The following is a 25,659-nucleotide window of genomic DNA, read 5'->3' on the forward strand; positions in this document are numbered from 1 at the left end:
CAATTGCCTTCGTAATTATTTCCTTAATTCAGATTCCGCGTTAACTATGGTAAGTCTGGTGGCGTCGAGACATGTTGGTTTGAGTGTCTTGCTCCAGATCATAAAGCCGGGATGTTCGAATTATACTGCAGCTGGTTTCACCATGTGTTCAAGAGGAAGTCATTTTCCCCCTTCGTTCCTCTCCCCATCAAAGAGTATGAGCCATGTGAGGGCAAAGATAGTTACAGTATTCAGCCGTGTATGCCTGATATGACTATCGCGCTGCGAGTAGGGATAATAAATTTACCCCCCTCAAAGGACAAAGAGTACGCTTTGTACGCTAGTGAAAATGATGACAAAAATGAATGACCCTTAGTACTTCCACCATGCATAGCTTCACGTCTTATCTAAATGCTATTGTGTCAATATACTTTATTATGTCGTTTTGCTGGTGCAGATAGAGTTAGCACACCTGAACCATCTATTTTCCTAAATGTGTTGGTTTTTCTGTTTGTTTTTGTCAGCCAAGTTGCGGTTAGAACCTCAGCCATAAGGTGCTAAAATATTTGGGTAATAAATGCCAAAGATATTCAGCTTTCGGGAACTGAATCGCAGGTAAAAGGAATGGAAATACAGAAAAATATGAACCGCCCTGTACCTCTTTAAAGGAAATCCCAATTAGAGGTTTCCTACATTACCAAGTAAGCACAGCAGAGTTGAACGTTCGCCAGCCATGCTTAGTACTCATAAATTGATTGTAACACGACCCTGTATGGACAAAAAAAACAACATGGATTACCTAAAGACATTGTGAGTAACTGGATTGAATGTTGCAATCTAAGCCACCCTAGATCCACCTACTACTTGGCAGGTTTATTAAGAGGCAGTATTCCTGCTTCACAGATTAGGATAAGAAAGGGCTCCACTCTAGCTCTGTGAGCGGTATAAACGACTCGTAGCTGTCAGTGTAGCTGACATTTGAGGTTTGGATATGAACAGGAAACATGTTCAGTTTCGCTTCCTCCCGTTTCAAGCACCTTTTTATGAGGGGATGAAGAAGCACCTTTCTCTGCTGATTGTTGGCTTATCATAATCAATTTCAGATTTCTCGAACAATTTTTCATGTGCATGACATTCTGACATTTTGTGGTATTTTTTTCAAAACAAGAAATTACAATTCCTCGTCAAAATGTCCCATCAAGGCAATGAAAAGTTATTTGTTAATAAGATCCTTCCCTTGTTGACAAATGATACGATTGAAACATGTAGAAAAGTAAAATAATAAAAATCATTTGTTTTAAACGCAGTCCAATAATCTGACGACAAACAGATGGCGCTACATCACATTTGAAGTACCTCCCGTCTATGCCTTCTGACAATTGGCAATGACTTAAAGACGTGTTCAAATCAACTGGCTATGGCTAGAAGTAACAGGCGGCTGATAAAAGTGGTTGCAGCCGTTAGCTAGTGGTTGCTGCATGCAAACGTGATCTATGCTACCATCAACCTTGTGTCCAGCGGTTACTTAATTTCAAGATTAGCTTCAAGTAGAGTGACCACCGGAAAGCAATTTTCCCTGTACATGTATCCTGAATTGATGCAGCGACAGCGAAGAACCGATTGTGTTGTGGTTTGTGTTTTTGGTGTTTCAAATGAAAATGTGTACGTGTTTTAAGGTTTGCTGTAAGTTATACCACCCACTCTCTGAAGGCAAAAAGTGGAAAAACCTAGTTATTCCTTACAAATCCACCCAAAAGCGTGCAAAACCACTATAAAAAGGTGAAAATCACTCAGAGGAGCCATGTAAAAGACAACTCTTTTGCGAGTATTCTTTTATATGGCTCCTAGGAAGAGTGGAAATTTCACTCGCGGTGGTTTTCACTCTTTTAGAGTTGTTTTTAAATTATTCTAGGTTTAGTTTCCCTTCTTTTGCCTTTACAATTTTGATGATAATACAAAATGATACTGCAGATAGATGAGATTTTGACTTTTTAATCTTTAAATGAAAATCACACTCCTCAGTAAAACACGTCATGATGAATTAACTCTGCGTAAACAGACAAAGTATACTAAAATCAACGCTAATTGAAAGCACGGTCACGCTCCACACTTTTCCTAATTTACGTGCACACCCCAATTTTTGGATGCGCGAATGATCCAATCCCAAGGTGATAGCCGTAGGGGCCCAATGCTCTAAAATATGTGCGAGGTTGATGCTTATACACAGCGATCGCTCAATCTCATCGCTATCTAGAGAAATGAATGAAAGTAGAGCTCTCTGTCCCAAAAAGTAAAATGAACTTACAAACCGCAAGTGGTAGGATTTTTCCCCGATAATGAAGCGTAATGAGCCCATTTCCACCATTCTCCAAAAGTGGACCGCCTACAAAGTATAGTTTTTACCTTTGCGATCAATTTTTCAAGTCCAGTCTTTGAAGTGTATTGGCCAAGAGTTGTTCAGGAACGAACTTAATCGAAATCGTTTCTCTGGCCGGAAAAACGAATTGGATTGAGCTTGCTCTCGTAATGGTGCGGATATGTCCGTCATCCATAATACGAGAACCTCAAAAGACTCAAATGACTTCTTGTCGCTGGCATCCGGATCTGTTGGTTTCATGGTTCGTTATAAACGACAAAAGGTTGTTGAACTCAATAAGTCCGAGACTTCCCAGTGATGATCCTGCAAACAGGGTGAAACTTACATGTAAAGACACTGGATCTGGCCCATACGGTTACTGCTTTGACGATGTAGTAAAAGTGAACCTGATGACTGTGTTGTCTTTATTTTTAATAAGATGCAGGAAACGTGAAGATGATAATATGGGACTTTTTTTGCAAGAGTTGAAATTTAGTCGACGTACGTTAAATTCCACAGGACAAATCTAAGCCGTCAGTCAAAGCTGTTTTTCAAACCCTTGAATTTGATGATATATATGGAGACACTAGGATTGCATAGTTACAATGAACAATCACAACAAACACGTTTCAAGAGGAGCGATTCATGAGTGTGACTTTCCATCGCTGCGTAACTGTTTTTGCACATAGAATAGACGGTTTATGCAATTCAATTTACACTACGCAACATTCTGACAATTGTCCCAGCCAGTCAGATGTCATAAACCCCGCATGGAGTTTTATTACATTTTGGAATGTAAAGATAGATTTACTATCCAGATTCACAGTAACAAAGTAAGTAATAGTGTAATCAAGTAGCTTATGGATTTTCTATGCATCAGGCATTTCTAGTGCTGATCGCACACTGTTATTACAATACGCGCGTTATTCACTGTTATTCATGTCGGGAGCTCGACAAAGGACGACTCAGGAACCGCTGATGCCTGCGGTCTGTCAAGCAATGTTTTTGTAACGGTAGCTTACACTAGGGGGTTGGCGGTCACCACAATAACACCGCCATCGATCGCTCCTTAAGCCCTAAATTAAAGCAATTTGTTCTGGGGGTACAGTAGTTCAAACACATCGTCATATGCACTGAGTAGATTAGTGGCGTTGGAGTACGGTGATGCAGAGGAACTGTTTCACAAGGTAAGCTACAAAGTTCTCGAATCACCCGACAACCATTATCGACACTAAGAAATAAATGGATGTGTGTTTTTCCAAACTCCTCATCCTTTCTAGCGAAATGGTTGTTGCGTGAATCTCCCCTTATGTAGGCCTACAAGGTCAGGTCTTCCCCATTCAGAAAAATGAAACATATCCAAGGTCTCACTGTGCAAGGTTTGGAATATTTTCAGTCGGATTTTGCCTGTTGTTGTGTATACCCTCATGTAATCGGAATTAACCACTATATTATATTCAGGATCACACTAATACATGGCTTGTTTGTTTAGCTGAAGAGAGCGATCGGAAGGAATGTTTCTCCTGTACCGAATATATGTACGGTATATATTTTACTATAACCGTGTAGGTTCCTCTTACTGTACGTGTTCCGGTCAATAACTTTGTTGAAAGTGTGATTTAAGGCCTTCAAAGTAATTGAAAGTCCGGTATGGTGTTATGCGATTTACGAGGACATGCTGCGCTTATGCTATGATGAAATCATTCTTCTTTCTCATACTGAACGTTTTACGAAAAAGAGATGGACAGCAGAAGGAAACTGGCCATTGAGGCTACATTTTACACTTTAAAAAGATTAGAAAGACAAAAGTGACACTACAAAAAATTATTCTGCATGTATACATTAAAACACTCGAGCCAGTCGCAACTCACACGTACATGTAGTTGAGTACCGACGGCTGGAAGCCATTCCAAATTCAGTTTCATGATTTCAGATTGTAATTATTATTTTTTTGGGGGGGGTCGTACCATGGGGTGGTCTTGGCATTGGATTGCTCTCTTGAGCATACTAAACTCTGTCGGTGCAGTCTTTTATGTCGATCGGGGTGCATGTAGGGCAAGTCCAAATATCTTTCTAATCTCAAGTGATGTGTCATCACTTTACCATGTGATGAAGGCCAACCACCTCATACCAACACACTGACTGGTACGGGATTCGGAAGCATATTAAAGGCAAGTATCCATGGAAACATTTCCAACTGTTTGTCTTGTTAAGTACGTGAAAATGGCGGGTACTGATATCACCAAAGTTTTATGCCGGCCAAAACGTAACTGAAGTTTCAGCGGTTTTTTTTTCAAGTATTAGTAGTTGAAACAAAGAGATGAACACAAGTGTCGATTACACTGATTTATGCAGTAGCGCTTGTATAATGCACCTAATAAACCATGGTCCGTTAAGTCTTGTTACGGCCAGACATTCTAAACCCATGCGACAAATATCAATATATTTCCCATCATCCCATCATCATATTCCCCTACTTTAACTAAACGCCTAAAGCGTCATAACTATACTTGCAACGGGTTTTGCAATTTAGTGGTCCTCGAAATCGCATCACGAACAATAACCATTACGGAAACGTGAAAAACATCACGGCCTGTAATTCATAGCCCTGTGTACACTTGCTGAAGAGCAATTCCATCCGTCATTATCATTTAATGGTCTCAACAGCATGAGTTGACAGGTGATTTATAAAGCCTCAACGTTCATCGAACTGTGCTCCTGACTCTACTTGAGAATGCATGTGTATTTTTGTTGGTGTCGAGTGGACTTGTTTTGGCATATCCAAGTTCTTTTTGCACATGTTCATTTAAAGGCAGGCGCACGCAAAATTTTAGACTTACTGGAAAAAATTGAGATAAACATTTTAAACGAACTCACCAGGCTTAGATCGCATGCAGTTCCTACACATGGCCCTTAAGTACCCCATTAATTACAAACTTAGAGTCTTCTTACATTGGAACTGCACGTTTTACACCAAGAGGCATAAGCAAAGATAGATCTCAATGCAAATTGATAATTTAATGCACCTTTCCGAGTTTCAAGTTGAAATCAATAAAAATATTTTTTTTCAAGTTAAGGAATCAGGTGGTTTTAAGAAAAATGCACACCAACTTGATTATAACATCGAAGTATTTGGGGAAGACTTTTTTGGTGCAGCCCAGACAGTTTATCTTCTTGGCTGACCGTGCATGACTGTACAAATAAATACTGAAAACTGGGCTAGTGTTAGGATGGAGAAAATCAGAGTGAGTAAGATTAATGATGCGCGAAAATGGAATAATTGAAAACCATCCCAGGGAACCTGCATTACAAGATGAATAAATTTAATATTATACATAAAGAAGTTTTTATTGGGTTATTGGCACTTGACGAATCGCAGACACCGTTCAGGGGGGTCACGTCCCTTGATTCAACAAAAAAACTTTATCTACGGTAAATCAGACAGATAAACATTCCTATATCAATGTGTCGCTATCTCCCCAATTCTTTGGTATCTTCTCATTATTTATGGGTTTTTTTTCTGTCGTCGGGTGTGCTTCGTTAAGGAAATGTTTTTCCGTGAGGATATTGAGCTGGTAGAACAATATACACACCTTAACGATATAACTTTGGCGTTTCAGGTGTGAAGGGTTCATTTGAGAGATAGACGGTGGAGGTGGCTGGTACTTCAGTGGTACAGATATTTCGATCCATGAAACGAGGACTTGACGGGACCGCCTGGTGGTTGACCAAATTAAAAAACAAAGGTTTGTTGTTTTGTCTTTTATAGACTTCTTACATTTAAATGATGTAGTTTCTAATTTATCCATGCAGGTTAAAATGTAATTTTAATGCAGTTCTTCGAAATGTATTTTCATTTCTCATTTAATCTTATTTTCAATTTCGAATTTGAATATCATGAGCGAAAGTAACATCATGTATATCCAGGAAGAAAATTCAATGGAACACGTAATTCAGTTCAGCATTTTGGATACTTTGCTGTATTTATCGGTGATTCAATTTTATTTTGATCGCCTAAAATAAAGTAGGCCGGTGACCGAAGATTTCTCACAAATATGCCTACGAGCAAATTATAAATTCCCATTGAAAACAGAAAATCTCTCAAATGAACAATAATAGCCCTGACTTCACAGCAATAGCGCATTGCTTCGTTTATTTCGTCAGGGAGAGCATTGAAAATGTTTAAAAAGGCAAACAAAAACTACTGTTGAACAGTATTTTCATAAGGCAGTAGAAAGTTGCACAAAATATGTTTCCGAGTAAAATTCACGTCGTGGAAGTACGAGTACGTGAATAATATGTTTTAATGATGTCGTCGCAGTTTTTCCAGATGAGCGGTGTGATATCTTTGCAGGTTAAATATTGTAAAGAGAGTCGTTAAGGTATTTCAATGGTGGTAATACTGGTCCAACACCGCGCACGACCGTATTATATCCCGGCTGTTGCTGCACACACCAAAAGTACACTCCTGCATCGAAAATGAACAAACAAACACTTCTAAGGGTCAACTGGGATCATTTGATTAACATAATGATTCCGAAGAGAATTCGTTTTTTATAAATCGGATTTCTCCCAAACTGTGAATGCATACACACTGTGTTGTTATGACACATATGACAGCCAACTTGACATAGAGCCCTACCACCTACATAGCATAGTATAAACGAAAAAGAACAAGCCAATGCAATTATGAACTTTACGGAACGATGTCGATTTGGGTCGCTTGGCCAACAGACAAACTATGAAGAGTCATTTGTAACAACACCAGGGGAAAGTGGATAGACTGAATCTGACGCACGTTTTGAAATTGTTATGACAGCTTACTTGACTCTGCCGCACCTTCGGCTTCACGAAATCTGAACGGTGTCACGTAGCGTATACTGACAAACAAGCCCAAATGAACTGAACAATAATGTAATAAGGAAACTCAACGGAACTACATGTACATGTCGACGGGGGTCAGATGGGCAACTTAAGGAGTGCCACAGTAACGGAATGGTGAACGCTGGCTACAAATTACTGACACGCTCAACCCCGTACTTGTGATTGTTGAACGCAACATCCAAGGCCATTAGTTTCGTAGCTTTCAAATTACTGGATAGGGATTCCGATCAAATTAATCTTTTGGGAGTAAGTGCTTTCTGTAAATGAACACGTTCTATATTTTCCATCTGCATACAGACTCTACTATTATGGATACCCTATTTATACATGCATGACTTCGGTAGTGCGATTCCCATAGAGATAAAAACCAACGTAATTTCACCACAAATTAACATCAAACGAACAATGGTAATTTGTTAAGTTCGTTCTCAATCGATAATTATACCAAAAAAGGTTACGCAGCCCGGTTTTGAATTGCTGGGGCAAATAAATTAAGAGCCCGTTTAAATACCAAAAGAATCCCCCATTTTCAACGATACTCCTGATGTGGAAGTATAACCTGCAGAGGGAAGACGAAGGCCAACACTCATAAAAAAACGTACCAATTCGTGTCGAACCTGATTTCTTTTTCTAGAAGCGGTAACTTTACTCCACAAAGGTGGGTTGGTGTCGGCTGATTTAAGGGCGAGGTGACAAGTTGTTTTACCGGGCAGTTGCCCTGACCAAATACACATCGTCATAAATACCAAACCACTGATAGACTTACGAGCATGCGGCTAACAAAAGAAAGTAGTCATGGATCCGACAAAGTTAGATTAGAAGGACAAATCACGTACATAATTGTTTAGACAAAATACCTAATATAACAATTACAGAAAATTTGTTCCCCATTCTATCTGTCACTTTTATCTTTAGAAATGTGGTTTGATGCTTAAACACCTTTAACGTGTAGTATGTCATATTTTATGTATTGTATACACACTGGTTATTTATAATGCGTGAAATTTATGATGTCAGTCGATTTTTTTATTTGTTTTTATGAATCTTGATATAACATATACCTTTGAAGCGAAATTTGTAATTCTAAACACGTACACGCAAATCAGTAATGATTTACGACCAATGGGATACCATTCCCGTTTGTTAGTGTAAGCTAATGATAGCCTGGTAAGCATAATAAAAAAATCACTAATGACTATATGAGCCGTTACGTGTATATTTAAAATCACAAGAATAAAAACAGTTCATAAAGATAAACCTTTAAAAGTGGAAAAGCGCAGACGGCGATACTGGCAGTGGTATCGTATAACAACAAAAAACTTTAGGCCTGAGCCATCCTTTTGAAACGGTGCAGTAAGCTTTTTGCTGTCTTTGCTAGTATCAATTTTCTCCACTGTAATTCAAGCACCGTTAACCAGTTTCTATTTACCGAAAAGATCAACAAATACTTTTTTTACGTCTTGTTCAAAATAATCAAAATCGATTCAAAATCGACTAGGTACCCGTAAATGAAGTACATGAGTGTGAATGTACTGAACACTAACGACACGTGATTGTTCTCGTGTTGCATGTGCACGAATATCCCTCTACATGTACATCAACACAGAGCAACAATGTCGAGAGTTCATACCCAAACCAAAACGGTCAATATCAATCATTAACCACTGCCTAGCTCTCTCCCACATGCTTCAATCCACTTGTCCCTAATCACAATCTGGAGAACACTTATCACTTCAATGTTGTAACAAAACGCGTGCCTATAATACACGAACAAGAAACATTTGTGTGAAGGGATTTGTATTCCCTATATATTCCGTCTCAATGAAAACATGAATTTATTGAAGTTTTGTTTTACCATCTAAAGTTGAGTTCAGGTACATACCAACTTAAGGGTTTACAGTTTTTCCTGAGGATGGTGGACGAAAAGTAGGCCTACATGAATTTAAAAATCAAATATCGAATGGTAACTACCCTGAAAGGGGGGCTAGCGATCATTTCTTGTTGAGCCCAATATGGTGCAACTAAGTTTGTTGTAAATAAGTCCGACCTTTAGAACGTCCGTCCTTTTCTCCATAAAATTACAAAAGTGTCTGAAGCGAATCATAAAACTTAAGCTTTCAAAAGACTAGAACTCTTTCACACTACTATTGAGATATTGCAGTGTTTCGTCTTCATTTACCATGTTTCGGTATTTTCCTTGCCATGACTCGGACTCTCACAAGAATATTTTTTCACGTACGCATACATGTACCATGGGCATTCTGGGGGTATTGTTAATGCACTTGACTTTTGGATTACCAATTGAACAGTAGGTCTACCAACTTGACCGTTATATTGCTCTGGGCTCTTACTATATCCACTTCTAGTCGATTAGAGCCGCAGAAGGGGTAGAGTTAGAACATAAGCTAAATAACAATATAAATGGCGAAATAAAAGTTTATCAATTGCATTTTCAACAGTTGAACATTTTTCAGCTGTCTAACTCGTTAGTAGGTATCAAGGATTTTTCAGTGGAAGTCAAAGAGGGGTCTTACTCTTGCCATGCGGCGCTATAACAACTACAATTGTCAAAAAATTTAAGACAGCAAAATGTAACAAAATCTGGCAAACATTAGCGCTAAAATTTTAAAACGTTTCTTCTTGGAAAGACGCCACAATTTTGTTCATGATACTATATATATGTAAATTTATGACAGCATGAAACCTCAAAAGAGACGTGAATTTCCTTTAACATATGGGGGAAAAGGCAAAAAAACGTTTATAATCCCTTTTTTTCTTACAGGATTTCAAAGGAAACTTTAACATGGCACTGAACATTTTGACACGCTTGGTCATACTGTGTGTGTTATTTTTGGCTATTGGTTCAATGCCTGTGCGAACGAGGCCCGGTGGCCGGAGTGGACACAACAGTGGCCATGCAGTGGATAGACTGCCCCTATTTCCTGACAAGTCGGCGTGGTGTGAAGCGCAAGGCATTCAACAAGTCATTAGTCATGATGGATGTACGTCTAAGAAAATTGCAAATAAGGTAAGCCACCGTTTCAGAGATTTTGTTTTTATGAGAAGGAACTTCTGTGTCTCCCGATGATGGATTGGCGTATAACCAACTAATCACCTACAATCACGGGTTTTTTTTTTGGTTTCGTTTTTAATCCAGGTGTGTCTTGGTCAGTGTTACAGTTACAGCGTTCCCCGTACCATGCCGACAGAGACAAACTCGCAGCTACAGTACTGTAGTTGCTGTAAACCATCGAGAGCCACATGGCAAAAGGTAAAATGAAAATTACACCGGCAGTCGTGGCGAAAAATGTGCCTGTCGAAGCGATCTTAGTAGAAATAAACTATATTCTCCGGAAATATTCGACCCATGTTTTAGTATACTTTTATCCTCGGATAGACCGCGCAAATTAATTATACAAATCCGCCAATCGGCTTCTGATTTGACATTTCAAACGTTCTACAGCCACCTTTTCTCCCTCGTGTCCTCCCCAGTTACAAGTTCATGAACTCTGAATGGATACGTGCTTTGTTTACAGATACCGCTGGACTGTGTCATGGACGGTATCTCGCAGAAAGTAGACAAACTCGTCGAGTTGGTACAAGAATGCGAATGCCAGAGCTGTACGGGTTCAGTCGCTAGTGGCTTCGATGGATTCATCAATCTGTAATTTTTTTTCTTGAAAAGATATTCAAGTGAAACTTAGTTTGAACCAGGTTTATTTTGGGTGAAACTGGCCTAAAACAGTTCACAATCTGATGAGAAATCACCAGTAATCCACGTGTCAAATTGTAAATAAAAGTTACTGCCAATGAAGTCTAAGCCTATAAATCTTCTGATATTACATGAAACCTTGTACACGTACTTGCTTGGTTTTGCAGTTTATACAGTTTCTGTTTTGGCATTGCATACATCCATGTACCTGTATAACTTTGTAAGTTTTGACAAGCTAAAAATAAGACCCAGACGACTGTTGGGAATTAGCCACAAATTTTCGATATCTGTGAAGTGTCAAAATTTGTTTATTTTTTTTATTTCACGTTACAGGCTTCAATAATTCACATACGTGCACGTATAACATTGTTTTGTGATGCATCACGTTGGTTTACTAAAGACAGGTCATCAGAATGTTTACATGCATAAACTTAAAATCCCTTGCAAATTGCTCGATAAGAGATTTACGACTACGAAACCTCGTCATAAACATGTACTTTTGCAGTGCCTAAGTACATACATGTACGTCACTGCTTGGCTTGAATTGTATTACTACTCTCAGTCCAGGGATTATGGAATCTACAAATGGGAATATTAGTTAATTATGTAAATATGTAAATTGATTTAAACAGTCTTGTGTTCAATCGATGAAACTGTGAATCACTTCGCAATGTTGTGTAATTCCCGCTTCTTATTAAGAGCTGATTATACACAACAAATATAACAAAGTTCACATACAAGCCTCGATTTTAATATTTCTAGTTTACCTTCATTTTCCTTTAAATGTAGAAGGACCAGTTTTAAAATTCATTTCATAGAACTGATACGTGGAAACTTGACTTTTGAATTCGGAGACCAGCGGCTCCATGAAGATCATTTCAAGTAAAAAATATCATTAGCTTTCAAAATATATAAATTTGCAAAGTACACTTATTATGCTTAAAAATTAGAATAAAATGCGAAAATAGCTTGGATAATTATGTTCATCTTCCTGTACACATTAATATTTTGTTAGCTCTATTAACAATTATAATCATTTGCAGTTATCCAAAGACCAAAACCTCTAAAGATTGTCATGAAAAATCGTGCATTGACATTAACCTGTATACATGGAGGTGGCCAAGATTCCAAGGAATGATTTACTCAACTTATAATCCAAGTATCAATAAAAGTTATCCAACGACGAAGAAATGAAATATACCTTCATTTCTTTTCAGGGTAGCAAAGAAGCCTTTAACATGTCATAGTGTCTGCATTCGAGATGCAACACTTATAAATGCATTTTTATTCATAACAGCCCCATGTTCTACAGTAAATTTGCACCCCTTTATATTTTCCACACGTTACTGCGCAAAGATACAGGTAGGTGGCTCAATGATAGCAAGGATGTCTTGTCAAACAACAGCTGCTGACATAAAGACATAAGTTTCCATCCCTATCGGGACCATGACCATGACCTTACAATCTTATGTGGTCAAGGGTCCATGTGGTCTTCATGCCTGACTTGGATAGACTGGACTAGGACGGGATAGTTTTGTAAGGATTCAAAATTCCTTTGGGGTCAAGTAAGCATTTCATCAGTTTCATAACCTCTACAGCCTCATCTGTCTTACTGTATCCAATGTATTTCCTCTTGTTGAAACCAAGCCCATGTTCAGAGCTTACACTTCCTTTCAGCTTTGCTGTCTGCTCAAATACAAACGGCTCAAGGGCATTTTTAATGTCTTCGGAGAATTCATCAACTATGACATTAATGTGGATGTTGCCATCACCGACATGACCATAGCCAATAACATCACAAACTGGCAAATGAGCATGTTGTGTCCGAAGATAATCACGTATCATGGGCACTAAATCATAATATGTTCGGTGGGGTATGGTCAAGTCGTACTTGTACTGTTGTTTGGTGCGTTGGATGGATTCATTTATTCTTTCTCGTAAGGCCCATATCATCTATGAGTAAACAGTCACAAAAATAACAGGTGTAGTAAATGACTACAGGTATTATAATCCTTTTTCAGAATTAAATCTTAGCATTTTTGAGTCAAGATATCTGTGAACATCTTGTCTCAGTGATGGTCTATTTGGATGGGTAATCACACTGTGGGTATGTACAATGTACATGCATGTACATGTACATCAAAGTGAAGACAACACACAGACCAATGGAAGTACAATGTAGACACAATGATTGCAATGACAGTCATCTGATTAAGAAGGGTTGAGAGAGTTGATCATTTGGATGCAGTAATGAAGATGCTCTTATTTTCATAGAAGTTAGAATAAATACTTATTACATTGTATTTGTCAACTCAATAACACCTGTATTTAGTAGAATGGTTGTGGTGGAAGTAACAGGCATGACAGTTTATGATCTTAATCTGCATGAATGAAATGTGAGACAACTCGTTTCGTGGGATGATATCAGTCACCCTGAAATCAGTGAAATCCTAAATAATTCTCCAGGGTATAAAACAATAAAGATATGAAAAATACATTGAAATTACTGCACATGAAGCATATTAAACTCCAATGGGTGTTTGCACACATCACCGAAATTGATTTCAAACTATTTCTAGTTGTTTGGCAGGTAATTTGCATTAATTCATCACTCTTGAAAATCACAGAATGTGTTCTGAAATTACAAAATCACATGTCAGATGTGACAGGGACACAAAAAACACTGGACCCCCAATTTGTAGAATTACCCTAATGATATGAAGAAAATATTTACCTGGATTTTGGTTGAATCTGTGGCAACTGTTCCATCAATTACTAGTTCTGTTGACATAATGTGCTCCAAGAATTGATTCAGTTTCTCCTCATCATGACTTCCATTTGACCCTGATGTCTCGATTAAAATGTAGAATGGATACTCTCTGTTGAGAGGATTCCTAAGGCCCAAATACTTGGTGACATACTATGGAAAAAAATGCGGGGGAGGGGGAGAATGTAGTTGTAAGAGTGAGCACTTAAATAACGGGACCTCGCAGTTCTAAACAATCCGCAATACATTCAAATTGAACATTAAGAAACTATGTAACACTGAATCATCATTTTAATTTTCAGTCACTTTTCAATACAAGTGATTCAAACCCTTTCTAAACACGCATTGGGTTAACAGATTTTGCACATTGTGATTGATCAACACATTCCAAACTATTTTCAAGATGTATTTTTGCGTTGGGGAGATGTTAATTATATATTACGGGTTTGTCCTTACCCAACGTATATTAATAAGCACTGTATGCTCAGTGCTTGTCCGCGAGCTTGATTACAAACCTAACAAGCTTACTTGGGTGGGACTCAAACCCACGACCTCCTGTTTACTAGTGCAGATGTCTTAACCACTCGACCACCGAGCTTGCCGGGGTCGGCTGGCCGGTCCGAGTCAAATGAAGCAGCGGGTACTGCGAACTATTTTCAAGATGTATTTTTGCATTGGGGAGATGTTATTTATATATTACGGGTTTGACCTTACCCAACGTATATTAATAAGCACTGTATGCTCAGTGCTTGTCCGAGAGCTTGCTAAAAAAACCTAACAAGCTTACTTGGGTGGGACTCAAACCCACGACCTCCTGTTTACTAGTGCAGATGTCTTAACCACTCAACCACCGGTAAACCTGTAATACATGTATATAATTAACATCTCCCCAACGCAAAAATACATCTTGAAAATAGTTTGCGGTACCCGCTGCTTCATTTGACTCGGACCGGCCAGCCGACCAAGGCAAGCTCGGTGGTCGAGTGGTTAAGACATCTGCACTAGTAAGCAGTAGGTCGTGGGTTCGAGTCCCACCCAAGTGAGCTTGTGACGTTTTTTCAGCAAGCTCTCGGACAAGCACTGAGCATACAGTGCTTATTAATATACGTTGGGTAAGGGCAAACCCGTAATATAAAATTAACATTCCAAACTCTTGGAGGCCTACTATTGTGAATTCCTTGTATTAAGCCAATTTAAATCGCAATCCACCTTGAGCTGAAGTACACCATCACCGGCAGAATAAAAACAGGCTGGTACGAAGTTTTCCAACCGGGTTCTTGCACGTGTTTTGTGTGCACATGAAGACCATACATTCCAGAATAAAATCACTGCACGTACTCAGCGTGCTCAGCATCACACAACCATAGACTTGTGCCCCTATTGGTGAGTTTGTACCACAGGACTGTCAATTTCATTTAAAAACGTGTCCTTTTTTGTTCCCGCTTGGAGCGCATACCTCGGACCATGGAACAATTTACTTTACGGCTTTTAAGGTTGCTTTGGTTTTTAAACCCTCCCAGATAGGATTGGGACAGCACACACCATGGAATAGTCTCAATAACACGTAAAATCTTACCGACAGAGTTGTTTGATCCATAAACTCAAATGCAGACAAGATTTCAACCAGCTGTGACTTGCTTTCCTTGAATGTATCAAGAACTTTGGAAAAACTTTCACAACCTGCCCAAAAATATGAAAAATGGGGGAAAACATTCAGTTTCTTGATCACTTCAACAGAAACATTCTGAGTGAAATTGAGATGTAGTCTTATGACTCCTAGTGCATATCACACACAGTACTGATTTGATGAGGATTTTCTGCATGATAAGGTCAATTACTTTGGTGAAGAATTTCAAGTAACTATTGAGTTCCAATAATAATCCACCTACCGAATAATGCAACATTAACAGATTGAGGACGTGGAGGGCACAAAATTGACACGCCAGTAACAACTCCAAGTGTACCCTCAGAGCCAATGAACATCTGCTTGAGATCATAACCAGTGTTGTCTTTGCGTAAGGAGGAAAGACAGTCAATTATACGTCCATCTGCAAGAACCTAATGTAAAGGATAAGAAAAGCACTCAGGAATCTCTCTGAGGTCTTGGTATTGGTCCCTGTAGAATTTTTGTACCCTGACGCATATAACTGTAAAATGATGACCCGAAATTTACTACTTTTGTTTGATGGCATGACCTCATGAGACAAAATAATCCCTGAAGATTTAAAACCTTGACACTTACTGCTTCAATTCCAAGTACTGTTCCTCGTAGGCTACCATAACGTAGTAACCTGATCCCTCCTGCATTAGTAGACACATTGCCTCCAATCTGACAGCTTCCTTTAGCACCAAGGTCCAAAGGCATTGTGTAGCCATATGCTTCTATATAACTGTCGAGTTTCTCCAAAATACAACCTGACTGGCATACCAGAACACCTGCAAAATAGGACAATTTAAACTTCATCTTTGACAAACAGCACCATACTGTACACATCAATTAGAATTCTGCAAGTACATGTACGTAGAGAACTAAGATTTTTCTTAGTGAGGAAAACTTTGTGCCATGGCACCAGAATAGGAATGCTCACACAGATTTTAAGTTTAACATGTTTAGTTAGCATGGTTTCTAAGATGTACCCACTTATATGCAGTATGCACAACATAATTTACTTAAATGATCTTGACTTATTTCCATACTCAGAAAATATGCACTATGCAATTAAACCCAAAACACCGTGGACCCTGTTACAGAAGGCAACAAGTGTTTTTATACCACAGTGGCAAACAATACAAAAGCATTTACTGCAGAAAAATTGATTTTTCCGAAAATGTTTTCAACAGCAAAGTATTTAGTTAAAGAAATGCAACTAAATTGAATAATTGGTGGGAACTACAACTACATCTCTTTTCTTGAGATTGAAAATTTGTGAGCCTTTTAAAAATGGTGAAAGCTGTAACCTTTTAACAATAATTACGTATGTCAGGAGAAGCATTAAAAAGTTTAAATGTTCAAAAGTACATTTTTCAAGTTGCGTAAAATAACAATTTTGTGATTGGCCCTTTATACAGCAGACATAATCTGAAGTGACAAACCTGACAGCTCATCAAACTGAATAACATTGTTCATGAGAGATGTTGATAATATGATCTCATCAAAGACAGGTACACTTCCTCCAGCCAGTCCAGTATTGCCTCCTTGAGGAACTACAGCCAAGTTATGGGCGTGGCAATATGCCATTATTTGAGAGACTTCATCGGTAGTCTTTGGTCTCAAGAGAACTTGACTTGCACCTACATGTACCATTAAGAAATAATAAAAGATGGGAAAGAGTTCCGTACACAGACATCATTTGACACTCTGTTCACAAACCCTATGAGACTGGTCTTGAAAGTTGTGCTAAGTAAATGGTTCAATACATTGTATTGCCACCGTTAAATTTTATTTTTTAAGACACATTATCACTTTCGGATGGCTTATAAACCACTGGAGGGGAAAAGTAGTGATGTCTGTATATGGAACCCTTAACCCTAAGCATGGTGATGTATCAGTTTTTGACAGAGATGGGTTTTGTCTTCAGGACCATCACTTGTTATTGTGCAAATTTCTTCCTCCATCATTTTCTCGAATTTAGATGTAAGTTTGCTGTGTGATCAGTGCTCTTACAAAACTTCTGTCGTGCTGTGTGTGTACTTTTTTGCATAATCTCTTGAGTTAAATTATCTGGTACTCTGGAGTAAAACTTTGTTACATATACCTCTTAAAGATCCAAGCCAATCAGTATTAGGGGAGATAAGGTCCTCTTCATCAGTGATAACTCTCTGCGGAAGAAGCTCCTGAAAGAATGCTACATCATTCTGAGTGACCTTTGCAAATGGACCACGTACAAGGCTAGGATGTGATTGGGATGTAAGAGGCACTTCACGAACTATCTGATGAGTAGCAGATGTTGCTAGATGTCTCCACAACAACAGTTTATGTTGAGAGCTATCGTAGGAACTGTAGATACATGTAGCTTTGACAGGTCCAGTATTCACTTGTCTTGTACCAGCAGCTAAGCTTGCTTCCGTTGTAGGAATAAAAAGTGAGGAATTGGAGGGCTTGACGTACATGTATGTGACCAAAATCCTCTGAATGTTGCTGTAAGAAATTCTCAAAGTTCTGAGTGACGCCATTTCTTATAGCTTCTCAAGGCAACCAAATCAAATGGGACAGCAGATCTATCGGAACCTGAATAAAAAATAATGCAACAAATAAGAAAATGGAAAATGGTATTGTATGACCGTCATGACCTGTAAGCTGGTACCATCGGGATGCGCGACATGCACAGCACTTTGCAGTGGTGAAAGATTGCAAGATCTTAGGAATTCCCCGCCTCCAAAATTGGTTTGCCCAACGCATGCGCAATGTAATAAACACAAACGACATGACCAGTACAATTATCGTCGGGTGGAAAGGAGAAATTGGTGGGCAAAAATCTTTGTTCAGAAAATACATGTACATGGTCTCATGCTTTGAAACCCTTGTGATGCCCTTTTTAGTTTTAAGAGCTATAGGCAGAAAGAGTTCCATATATGGGGACTGTAAATTTTGGGACCCATCCCTAGTTTTACTTTCTTTACTCATAAAGGTGAGCCCTAAGAGAGAGAGCATTGCTCAGGCAATGTCTCCTGTCATGACCCTATTTGGGGTACATTTGAAAGAGTAAATAAAGAGTAAATTGGAAAGAGAAGAAATGCAACTTTCTTGCCTTTGTCTGCCAATGTAAATTCACGATCAACTTGACACACATGCACACGTATGCCATACTGTGTGACCTTTGGCTGTTCTCTTCAATACCTGAATACTCTTACTCCCTAATCTGCCTTGTCAACAAATCAGGGATCTCCTTTCTAAGGAAACTTTCCAGTAACCAATTAGAGATATTCTACCAAGCAGGCTTTACAATATCACCATGTGGATGGTTGCGTGCACGGTTTGACTGTAATCTTCAATTTACTTTTACTCCCTTTCGCCTCATCTCAACCAATCAGAGATCAGCTTTTGCATTAAATGGAAAAAATGTTGCATCCTGACTCCACTTTTCTCATCATATATCATCTCAATAAAAGTCAGTCATTACAGAAATGCTGGAAAGACACGAATTCTGGACTGAGAAACATTTACCGATGTTGTTGGGGAATACTTAGAAAATTCTCATCACTCCCCATAGACTTTGTACACTAAAGTGGAGTTAGGATGCAACATTTTTTGCCATTAAACTTTTCAGTTACCCATAAGACTAAGAGACACTCCATCAAGCATGTTTTGACATTATATCCATGTTTATTTTCAGTGGACATGGTGGATGCATGCGAGCGACCAGCTGTGTTGTTTTTGGGAAGAATTCCATATACGAAGTCCACTGTAATATCGCGTAGTTACTACAAAAGTATCCTTACTATGATCGCTGAATGAAGACGATTCCAATAGGCATTGAAGAGCTGAACATCATAGGACAGAAATATGGAGTTTTGGGCACACTTTTGGAGCTACACATGGACCAGGTTCACATCGACAGGCGGCCATCTTTGCTTCTGAAGAACATGGCGAATGCGCACGACGTGTGCGCATGAACCGAATCATATCCGGAAAGAACCATTATGTAACAGGGGTTGGGCTGCCACAAGCATTGAGGTAATTTTATGCATGAATCCGCAACACGAGGAGTGCAGAGGGCCGTCATCTGTCTGGATGGATCTACACAGTTCACGAAATGCTGCGCAATGTGCCCTACTGTACATGTACATGTACATGTACAATTTTTACTTGGGGGAAAATAGTGCGTGTTTTGCGACAATTTTAAAGTTGGACAATTTCTTTAGAAGGAAAAAAGGGGCCCAATTTCTTTTACAGACAGTTTGTAAGTTGGACAATTTGTTTAGAAGGAAAAAAAGGGACAAATTTCTTTTAGAGAGTGTTTGTCAGTTGGAGGAGTTTTTTTCTATATTTATACAGAGGGAAGGGGAAAAGGGAGCTGAAACCTGTCTTTAGATTATTGTGTGGCTATCTGCGCTCTAAAATGTGAGGGGAGGCTTGTACAGGAGAAGAACATCCTTAAAGATTTGATTGAAGTGGTCTACTCCTGCATGTCGGCAGCGCCACATGTATTCGGCCAGATAGAACCCAAACTGGTCGCTTCCACTGTGTGGATAGTCACCTCTCTCACCAATTGCGCGTAAGACTCCAATTCTCGCTCATAGTGCATGTATTGCTAATGGATGAAGCAAGACTCCACCTAGCCTGAGTTCTTATACAGCATTGGAACGAAATTCCTTCTTTCGTACGGCCGACTGCATTTCTACTTGTTCTTTCTCTTTTGGTTTACATAAATACGACAGAGATAACTCACGTCATACAGTCAATTGTGCTCAGACATGTACCTTACCTAGTTGATTTCCTTTGGCACAACCTACTTACATTAACAACGGATAGCCACATTTATTTATATTCAAATATTCTAATTTATACAAATATTCGTGAATAATTACATATTCAGTTTCATAAATATTTAATTTTTTTAAATATTCATCTTGACCTCATCGTGACCTCTCCTTAATTCAACCGTAACTTTATATGGAACATATCGAGTTCCTCCGGCAACAAGCGCTCGTGTGGCGTGGTCAGTTAGACTGCTGTATTTCTATACCTAACAGTTCTCTTCATTGCAGGTTCGCTTCCCCTTTACGACACAATTTGGATTAAATGTATTAAATGTGTATACTAACTGTAATAATCCTTGTACTAATGACAGGAAAACTGTGGAGAAATAAAAGGACGGGATAGTGAAGGAAGAGGAAACGGTAGACGATATAGTAGGGGAAAAAAAGAACGGCAAAAGGACTCACTTTTTTGCCGTTTTATTGCGTGGGGCCCCTTCTTTTTAAACCTGTCCCCCTAAGTTACTGAACCCCCTTTCACATCTCTATCCCCCAAAAATAAATGTCGCCCCTTTTTAAATCTGTCCTGGAGCAAAAATTTCTCCTAAAAAGTGAACTTCGTATATGGAATTCTTTCCATGTTTTTGAATACAGTTGATCAAATTCCCCTCCTCGTAGAAAATTCCCTCACTTACCGACGTCCACTCTAGCTCTGCTCCATCGAGCATGACGAGCAGACGTCGGACCCCACAGTTCAGAGTACACTTACCCTACATGCACTATTAGACTATGTAGTGGCTTGAAGGGCTTGACTCCTCAAGGTTTCATGAAGGAGGCTAACATTAACATGGATAGCCAAAAAAACACAAGGTTAACATTAAAGCTAGCTCCTGGCCGGGTGGGGATACCATGTCAAGAATTATGAAGCATGAGCTACGAAATAAATACACCAAGTTTACCTCCACCAACATGTCTTCATTATCCAGAGGGCCAGGTTCATGTACATAAAGTATGTACCTTAATCCTGTGGAAATACATGTAGGTTACATGTACATGACCTGTGAAATATTGACCCACCAACCTATCATCTGCTACCTATCCATGGCCAGCTAGCTCTCAAACACAAACAACGTATCTATAGGATCGGACTACGGGCGTTGCAAACTACCTGTTATTACAAAACATGAACAGGGAACACGACCAGAGGAGGCGGGACTTGATTGCGTATCAGACTTCGTTCACCTCATGCAGCGCCCTCTTCTTGAGGCCACACGGTTACGTTTGTTTGTCGTCGGGCCTGCGGTACATACATGACTCCGATCCTAGGCGTATCCGGGCTTTTCAGGGGTGGGGGATACTTTTAAAAATATGCCAGGCACGAAATAGGTCGAACGAATCTCCCAGGCATGTCGTGTACAAGCCTATGACATTTCAGGTACCTTCATAGGCTTGGACTTAGATGCGCACTATGGGAACTGGACCACACCCTTGCCGCCGACCGGCCGGACGCACAAGCAAATACAAATATGGAAGCAGATGAGCCTGGGCAATCTGTAGCAAAAAGCGCTACACCATTGACTTGTGCACAAACTCCCTGCTACAGTGCCACAGGGTGGGAAGGGAGAAGTCTGGGGTGGAAATCTGTAGCAAAAAAGTGCTACACCCATGATTGACTTGTGCACAAACCCACTGCTGCACTGTGCCACAGGGTGGGAAGGGAGAAGTCTGGGGTGGAAATCTGTAGCAAAAAAGTTCTACACCATTGACCTGTGCACAAACCCACAGGGAAATTCTAAAGTCATTAATGCGCATGCGTGGGGTTTGTATCCAGATCTTTGATCCGGGAAGGAATGGGAATTTTTCTAAAAATGAAAATTCAAATCCTCCTTTTTTTGTGCTTTAATTATAGTTTGTGCTCAAGGATCTGCAGTTTTTATCACTGCGTAGTTTAGCTGCTTCTCACGATGTTGTCACTTTCGAGCATCTTTGCAATAATTAGTATTACTGTTGTCATTTTTTTTCTTCCGTAAAAGAATCCTTACTCCTCAAAAACTAAGTGAACAAGGTGGCTCCAAGGGTCAACTTTTCGGACAGACCACTGGAGAGGTGGCCAATATGTTTTCAAAATGTCGGTGTTCTCCATTTCTGGGGATAAAAACGCAACATGTCAGGTGAGGACAAGTTCCCCACACACTAGGAATGGGATACTGTATGATGATCCACTATGCCAAAAAATAGTTTGCAGAGGCTATAGCTCCTATTGACTGTGGTGTGGGGTTTGTGCAGTCACACACACTCACTTTGGAAGCCAGTTCATTTCAGAGGCAGCTTCTATGCTTGCTAAGAAACCCTCAGAAAAATGAACCCACTTCCCAAGACAATAAAGATCTCCTTTTCAAATCCTTCTTTGTCAATAAGTTTCATTTGTTGTACAAAATTCTTACACATGCATTTCTAGAACAAACACATCTCCCTTTTATTTATTTCCATGTCCGTGTTTTAATTTACTAAAAAATAAAGAGAGCTTACTGTGGCCCTGACTTTAACCCGCACGAAAGAATAATCTATTGAGCAAAAATGGGTAAGGGTTCACCATAAGGACACAACAAATTCACCTTTGCAGTCGTTATAAGCCATTAAAAAGCTGAATTTTGTATCCCCAAAAGTCAAATTCACACGTAGAAGTACTGAAGTAATTTGGGCCAGTCTCATTGGGTTTGTGCACAGGATGTGATGTTCCTACATGTAAATATCAATTTTCCTGAAAATGTTCACTCATTAAGAAAAGTATGTTTATGCCTTGGTTTACATTCAAGTTCAATCTGTGTGTAGATTCTTACAAAAAATGTTTCAACTAGAGAAGCCAACCATGCAATGCTGCAGAAAATCCAAGATGTTATTCAAATCTTGTAAGTCAATCATGCCCCTGCTCAGGGTAGTCAGTCTGTTTTCCAAACATGATTCTTTCACCACAGCATTAATCTATTTCAAATTAATTTTAATTTTGCTCAGTACAATCCTTGTGTGAAGTCGTCATGAATAGATTCAGGCAGAATCAGCTTCAAACTAAACATATGAAGCTTCCAGTTCCTCTGATGATTGCCTATCATCCCTTCCATCAACTTCAGTCTTAGTGACAATGTCCTCAGGTCTCAGCTCACCAGTGGATATCTTTTTCTGGGTCCAAATGTACTCCAAAAGGCTGTTCATGACAGCTGCAACCTCGTTCACTTCTTGCATGTTGTCCACTGAGTAAAGAAGCTCATTGCCTGCTGGTTTGCTACTATTTTTGATTTTCAGAATTGGAACTTTCCACTGCTCCTGAAAATCTTGAAGTTCTCTCGACGTTATTTCACTGTTACTGTACAGATCATATTTTGTTCCAACAACCATGCGAATGGCATGTTCCCCAGATCGAGCTGAGTGAGACATCTGTGACTGAAGATCTTCAAAGCTTTGTCTATCAGTGAATGAGAAGAGATTGAGAATGGCATCAGCTCCTCTCTTGCACGCCTAGAAAGAGAAGGTACAAACAAAAAAATTTAACCCGCATAAACTGCAGACTTTCTAAAAGAAAAAAAATCCTTGTGCTATTTACACTCAACAGTAAAGGCATTTCAGAAGAAATGGCAGCATCGCAGCTGAGTACAGTTTGGAGAACTTCACAAACAGTTCACCAATCTGACTTACTGGCAGAATGTGTTCAAACTTTCTTATTGCATTATCTCCTGCATCCCAGAACTGAAGACAAAAGAGCAGCACCTTATCAGGGTGAAGCAGTTTGACAGGCCAGTACACTGTAGATGTTACAATTCCTGTGGAAAAAAACAAATGAATGATTATTAAAACTACAGAAATAATTGGAAGAGCTATCAAAATTCATTACCATTTCTTTAAATATAAATTACAAAGACCTGATTGAACTTATCTGTGTAATCACAATTCTTGAGTCTACATGTAACATGTATGCATACATTTCTATGTGAAAAGATGGTCAAAGTTGGCACCGTTGAAATTGATGTATATACATTGCATGAGCATTTACACGTACCTGGAGTTTCACTGTGTGTTGTAGGAACTGGAATTCCTACAAGCTTGGCTACTGTACTCGTCTTTCCAACTCCTGCCTTTCCACTGAGAAACACTTTGTAAGAGACAAGTTCCGGAATCAAATGTGGTGGCAAAGATGGCCTTTCGAGGGAACCTTTTGGAAAAAGATACACGATCAGTTTGAAAAATGTGCCATTTTTAGCCTATATTAACCAATGCCATATTTCACATGGTGTATAAACTGGTGACTACATAGGGATCAAATTAAGTGAATGCAACAAACACAAACATGGCAACTACATAATGTACACAGTCTGAGTAACTTGGACTCTATGAATCACCTTTTTAAACATTTGGACATGGTCAAACTATTGCCCGACTATGTCCAACTGTTCAAAAAGGTGATTCGTAGAGTTCAAGTTATTTGGATTAGGAACTACAGGTACATGTATTTCAAGCAATATGCATTTTTACTTGAGGCTTATTTCAAGATTTACCTGACGTCTTGATCCATATCATTTTTTGTTATTATTGCAATGGGTGATTTGAGATACTGGACATACCATAATAAATAATGATACATGTAGGTTCAAGACAGTTGTGAGTAATACTATATTGCTGACTTTTAGGCCGAGTGACTAGGACCGCGAAAATTGTCCTTAATAAATAGTAGGGTCCTGATAAGACCATCTCATGGACATTTGAAAACTAACAACCTAACAAAAACATCCCATTTCACCCTAATGGCAAAAATACCAGGGGGCCTACACGTACTACTTACATGTACATGTACTTCTAGTACTAGACAAGCCACTCAAACATGTCAAACAGTTGTGTCAAAGTAAATTGAGTTTGAGAATCATGTTGGAGGTAAGACATGTACATGTAGCCTAGTCCCCGTCTTATGTTTACTTATGATGTGGGACTAGGCCTAGGCTTAAATGTATAATACCGCACCACTCAAACCTGTCAAAAATACACCTCTGAAATCACTGGTTATGTGGCTACGAGTTGGAATTCTCCATGAAAAGGGTGTCAGTGTGACATTTCGACATCGTACTATCCTGACTATAACAACTGAGCTCCTGGCTGACTAGCCGAGGGTGGAGGTAGGCTACTTGCTGAATTGTGAAGTAGGCCTAGAGTAGCACGTCAGGTTAGCATGGTCAGTACTGGACATGCTGGAGCTGGAGTGGAGTAAAAAGAGTGGAGCCTGGTTAGCGTGGCCTATCGCCTACCATATATTCTTCTTTTCCCTTTCCTGACAATACTTGCGAAATACTCTCTTCCAATGGAGGTTTTGAGCCAAGTGGAATCGAATTGGTCTCCATAAAGTTTCTCTAAAGCCATAGCAATTGTACACTTAGGCACACACATAAATGAATGTGCACTATATCGATATCGCCAGTGGCAGCGGACATGACAGGCTCTTTCTAGTATTACTGGCTTAGTTTATATTTGAATATGTTTCGATGACTATTATCGAGTCCATGG

General features: G+C 39.2%; 3 protein-coding genes across 10 annotated transcripts; 1 reads left to right on the plus strand and 2 right to left on the minus strand.

The window, feature by feature from the left end:
- Window positions 1–5,334: 5,334 nt before the first annotated feature.
- On the minus strand, window positions 5,335–21,245 carry d2hgdh (D-2-hydroxyglutarate dehydrogenase). Of its 7 annotated transcripts, XR_015428082.1 has the most exons (10): window positions 21,075–21,243; window positions 20,885–20,951; window positions 17,454–17,926; window positions 16,792–16,989; window positions 15,941–16,134; window positions 15,588–15,756; window positions 15,275–15,378; window positions 13,666–13,851; window positions 12,255–12,884; window positions 11,222–12,162 (listed from the first exon to the last, which is right to left on the minus strand). XR_015428082.1 is itself a non-coding variant. In XM_087147566.1 (9 exons), the coding sequence occupies exons 3-9, from the start codon at window positions 17,869–17,871 to the stop codon at window positions 6,723–6,725; spliced, it is 1,350 nt and encodes a 449-aa protein (XP_087003692.1). In that variant the 5' UTR covers window positions 17,872–17,926; window positions 20,885–20,951; window positions 21,075–21,245; the 3' UTR covers window positions 5,335–6,722. The 7 variants fall into 7 exon arrangements, 6 of the variants coding, with proteins under 6 accessions (XP_087003692.1, XP_022090093.2, XP_022090095.2 ...); XM_087147566.1 differs by lacking the exons at window positions 11,222–12,162; window positions 12,255–12,884 and adding an exon at window positions 5,335–6,803 and having other exon boundaries at window positions 21,075–21,245; XM_022234401.2 differs by having other exon boundaries at window positions 11,222–12,884.
- Window positions 5,956–11,911, plus strand: LOC110978987 (neuroblastoma suppressor of tumorigenicity 1-like). The gene is made up of 4 exons (XM_022234413.2): window positions 5,956–6,081; window positions 10,002–10,247; window positions 10,377–10,490; window positions 10,756–11,911. The coding sequence occupies exons 2-4, from the start codon at window positions 10,023–10,025 to the stop codon at window positions 10,885–10,887; spliced, it is 471 nt and encodes a 156-aa protein (XP_022090105.1). The 5' UTR covers window positions 5,956–6,081; window positions 10,002–10,022; the 3' UTR covers window positions 10,888–11,911.
- A 1,321-nt stretch (window positions 21,246–22,566) lies between the features above and the next one.
- cplane2 (ciliogenesis and planar polarity effector 2) lies at window positions 22,567–25,604 on the minus strand. Of its 2 annotated transcripts, none has more exons than XM_022234625.2 (4): window positions 25,404–25,604; window positions 24,167–24,319; window positions 23,878–23,930; window positions 22,567–23,628 (listed from the first exon to the last, which is right to left on the minus strand). In XM_022234625.2, the coding sequence occupies exons 1-4, from the start codon at window positions 25,540–25,542 to the stop codon at window positions 23,182–23,184; spliced, it is 792 nt and encodes a 263-aa protein (XP_022090317.1). In that variant the 5' UTR covers window positions 25,543–25,604; the 3' UTR covers window positions 22,567–23,181. The 2 variants fall into 2 exon arrangements, with proteins under 2 accessions (XP_022090317.1, XP_022090316.1); XM_022234624.2 differs by having other exon boundaries at window positions 23,806–23,930; window positions 25,404–25,602.
- Window positions 25,605–25,659: the final 55 nt, after the last annotated feature.

The sequence above is a fragment of the Acanthaster planci genome, linkage group LG16, assembly GCF_054643075.1.
Source record: "Acanthaster planci isolate LZ-2023a linkage group LG16, COTS_SCS, whole genome shotgun sequence".
NCBI lineage: Eukaryota > Metazoa > Echinodermata > Asteroidea > Valvatida > Acanthasteridae > Acanthaster > Acanthaster planci.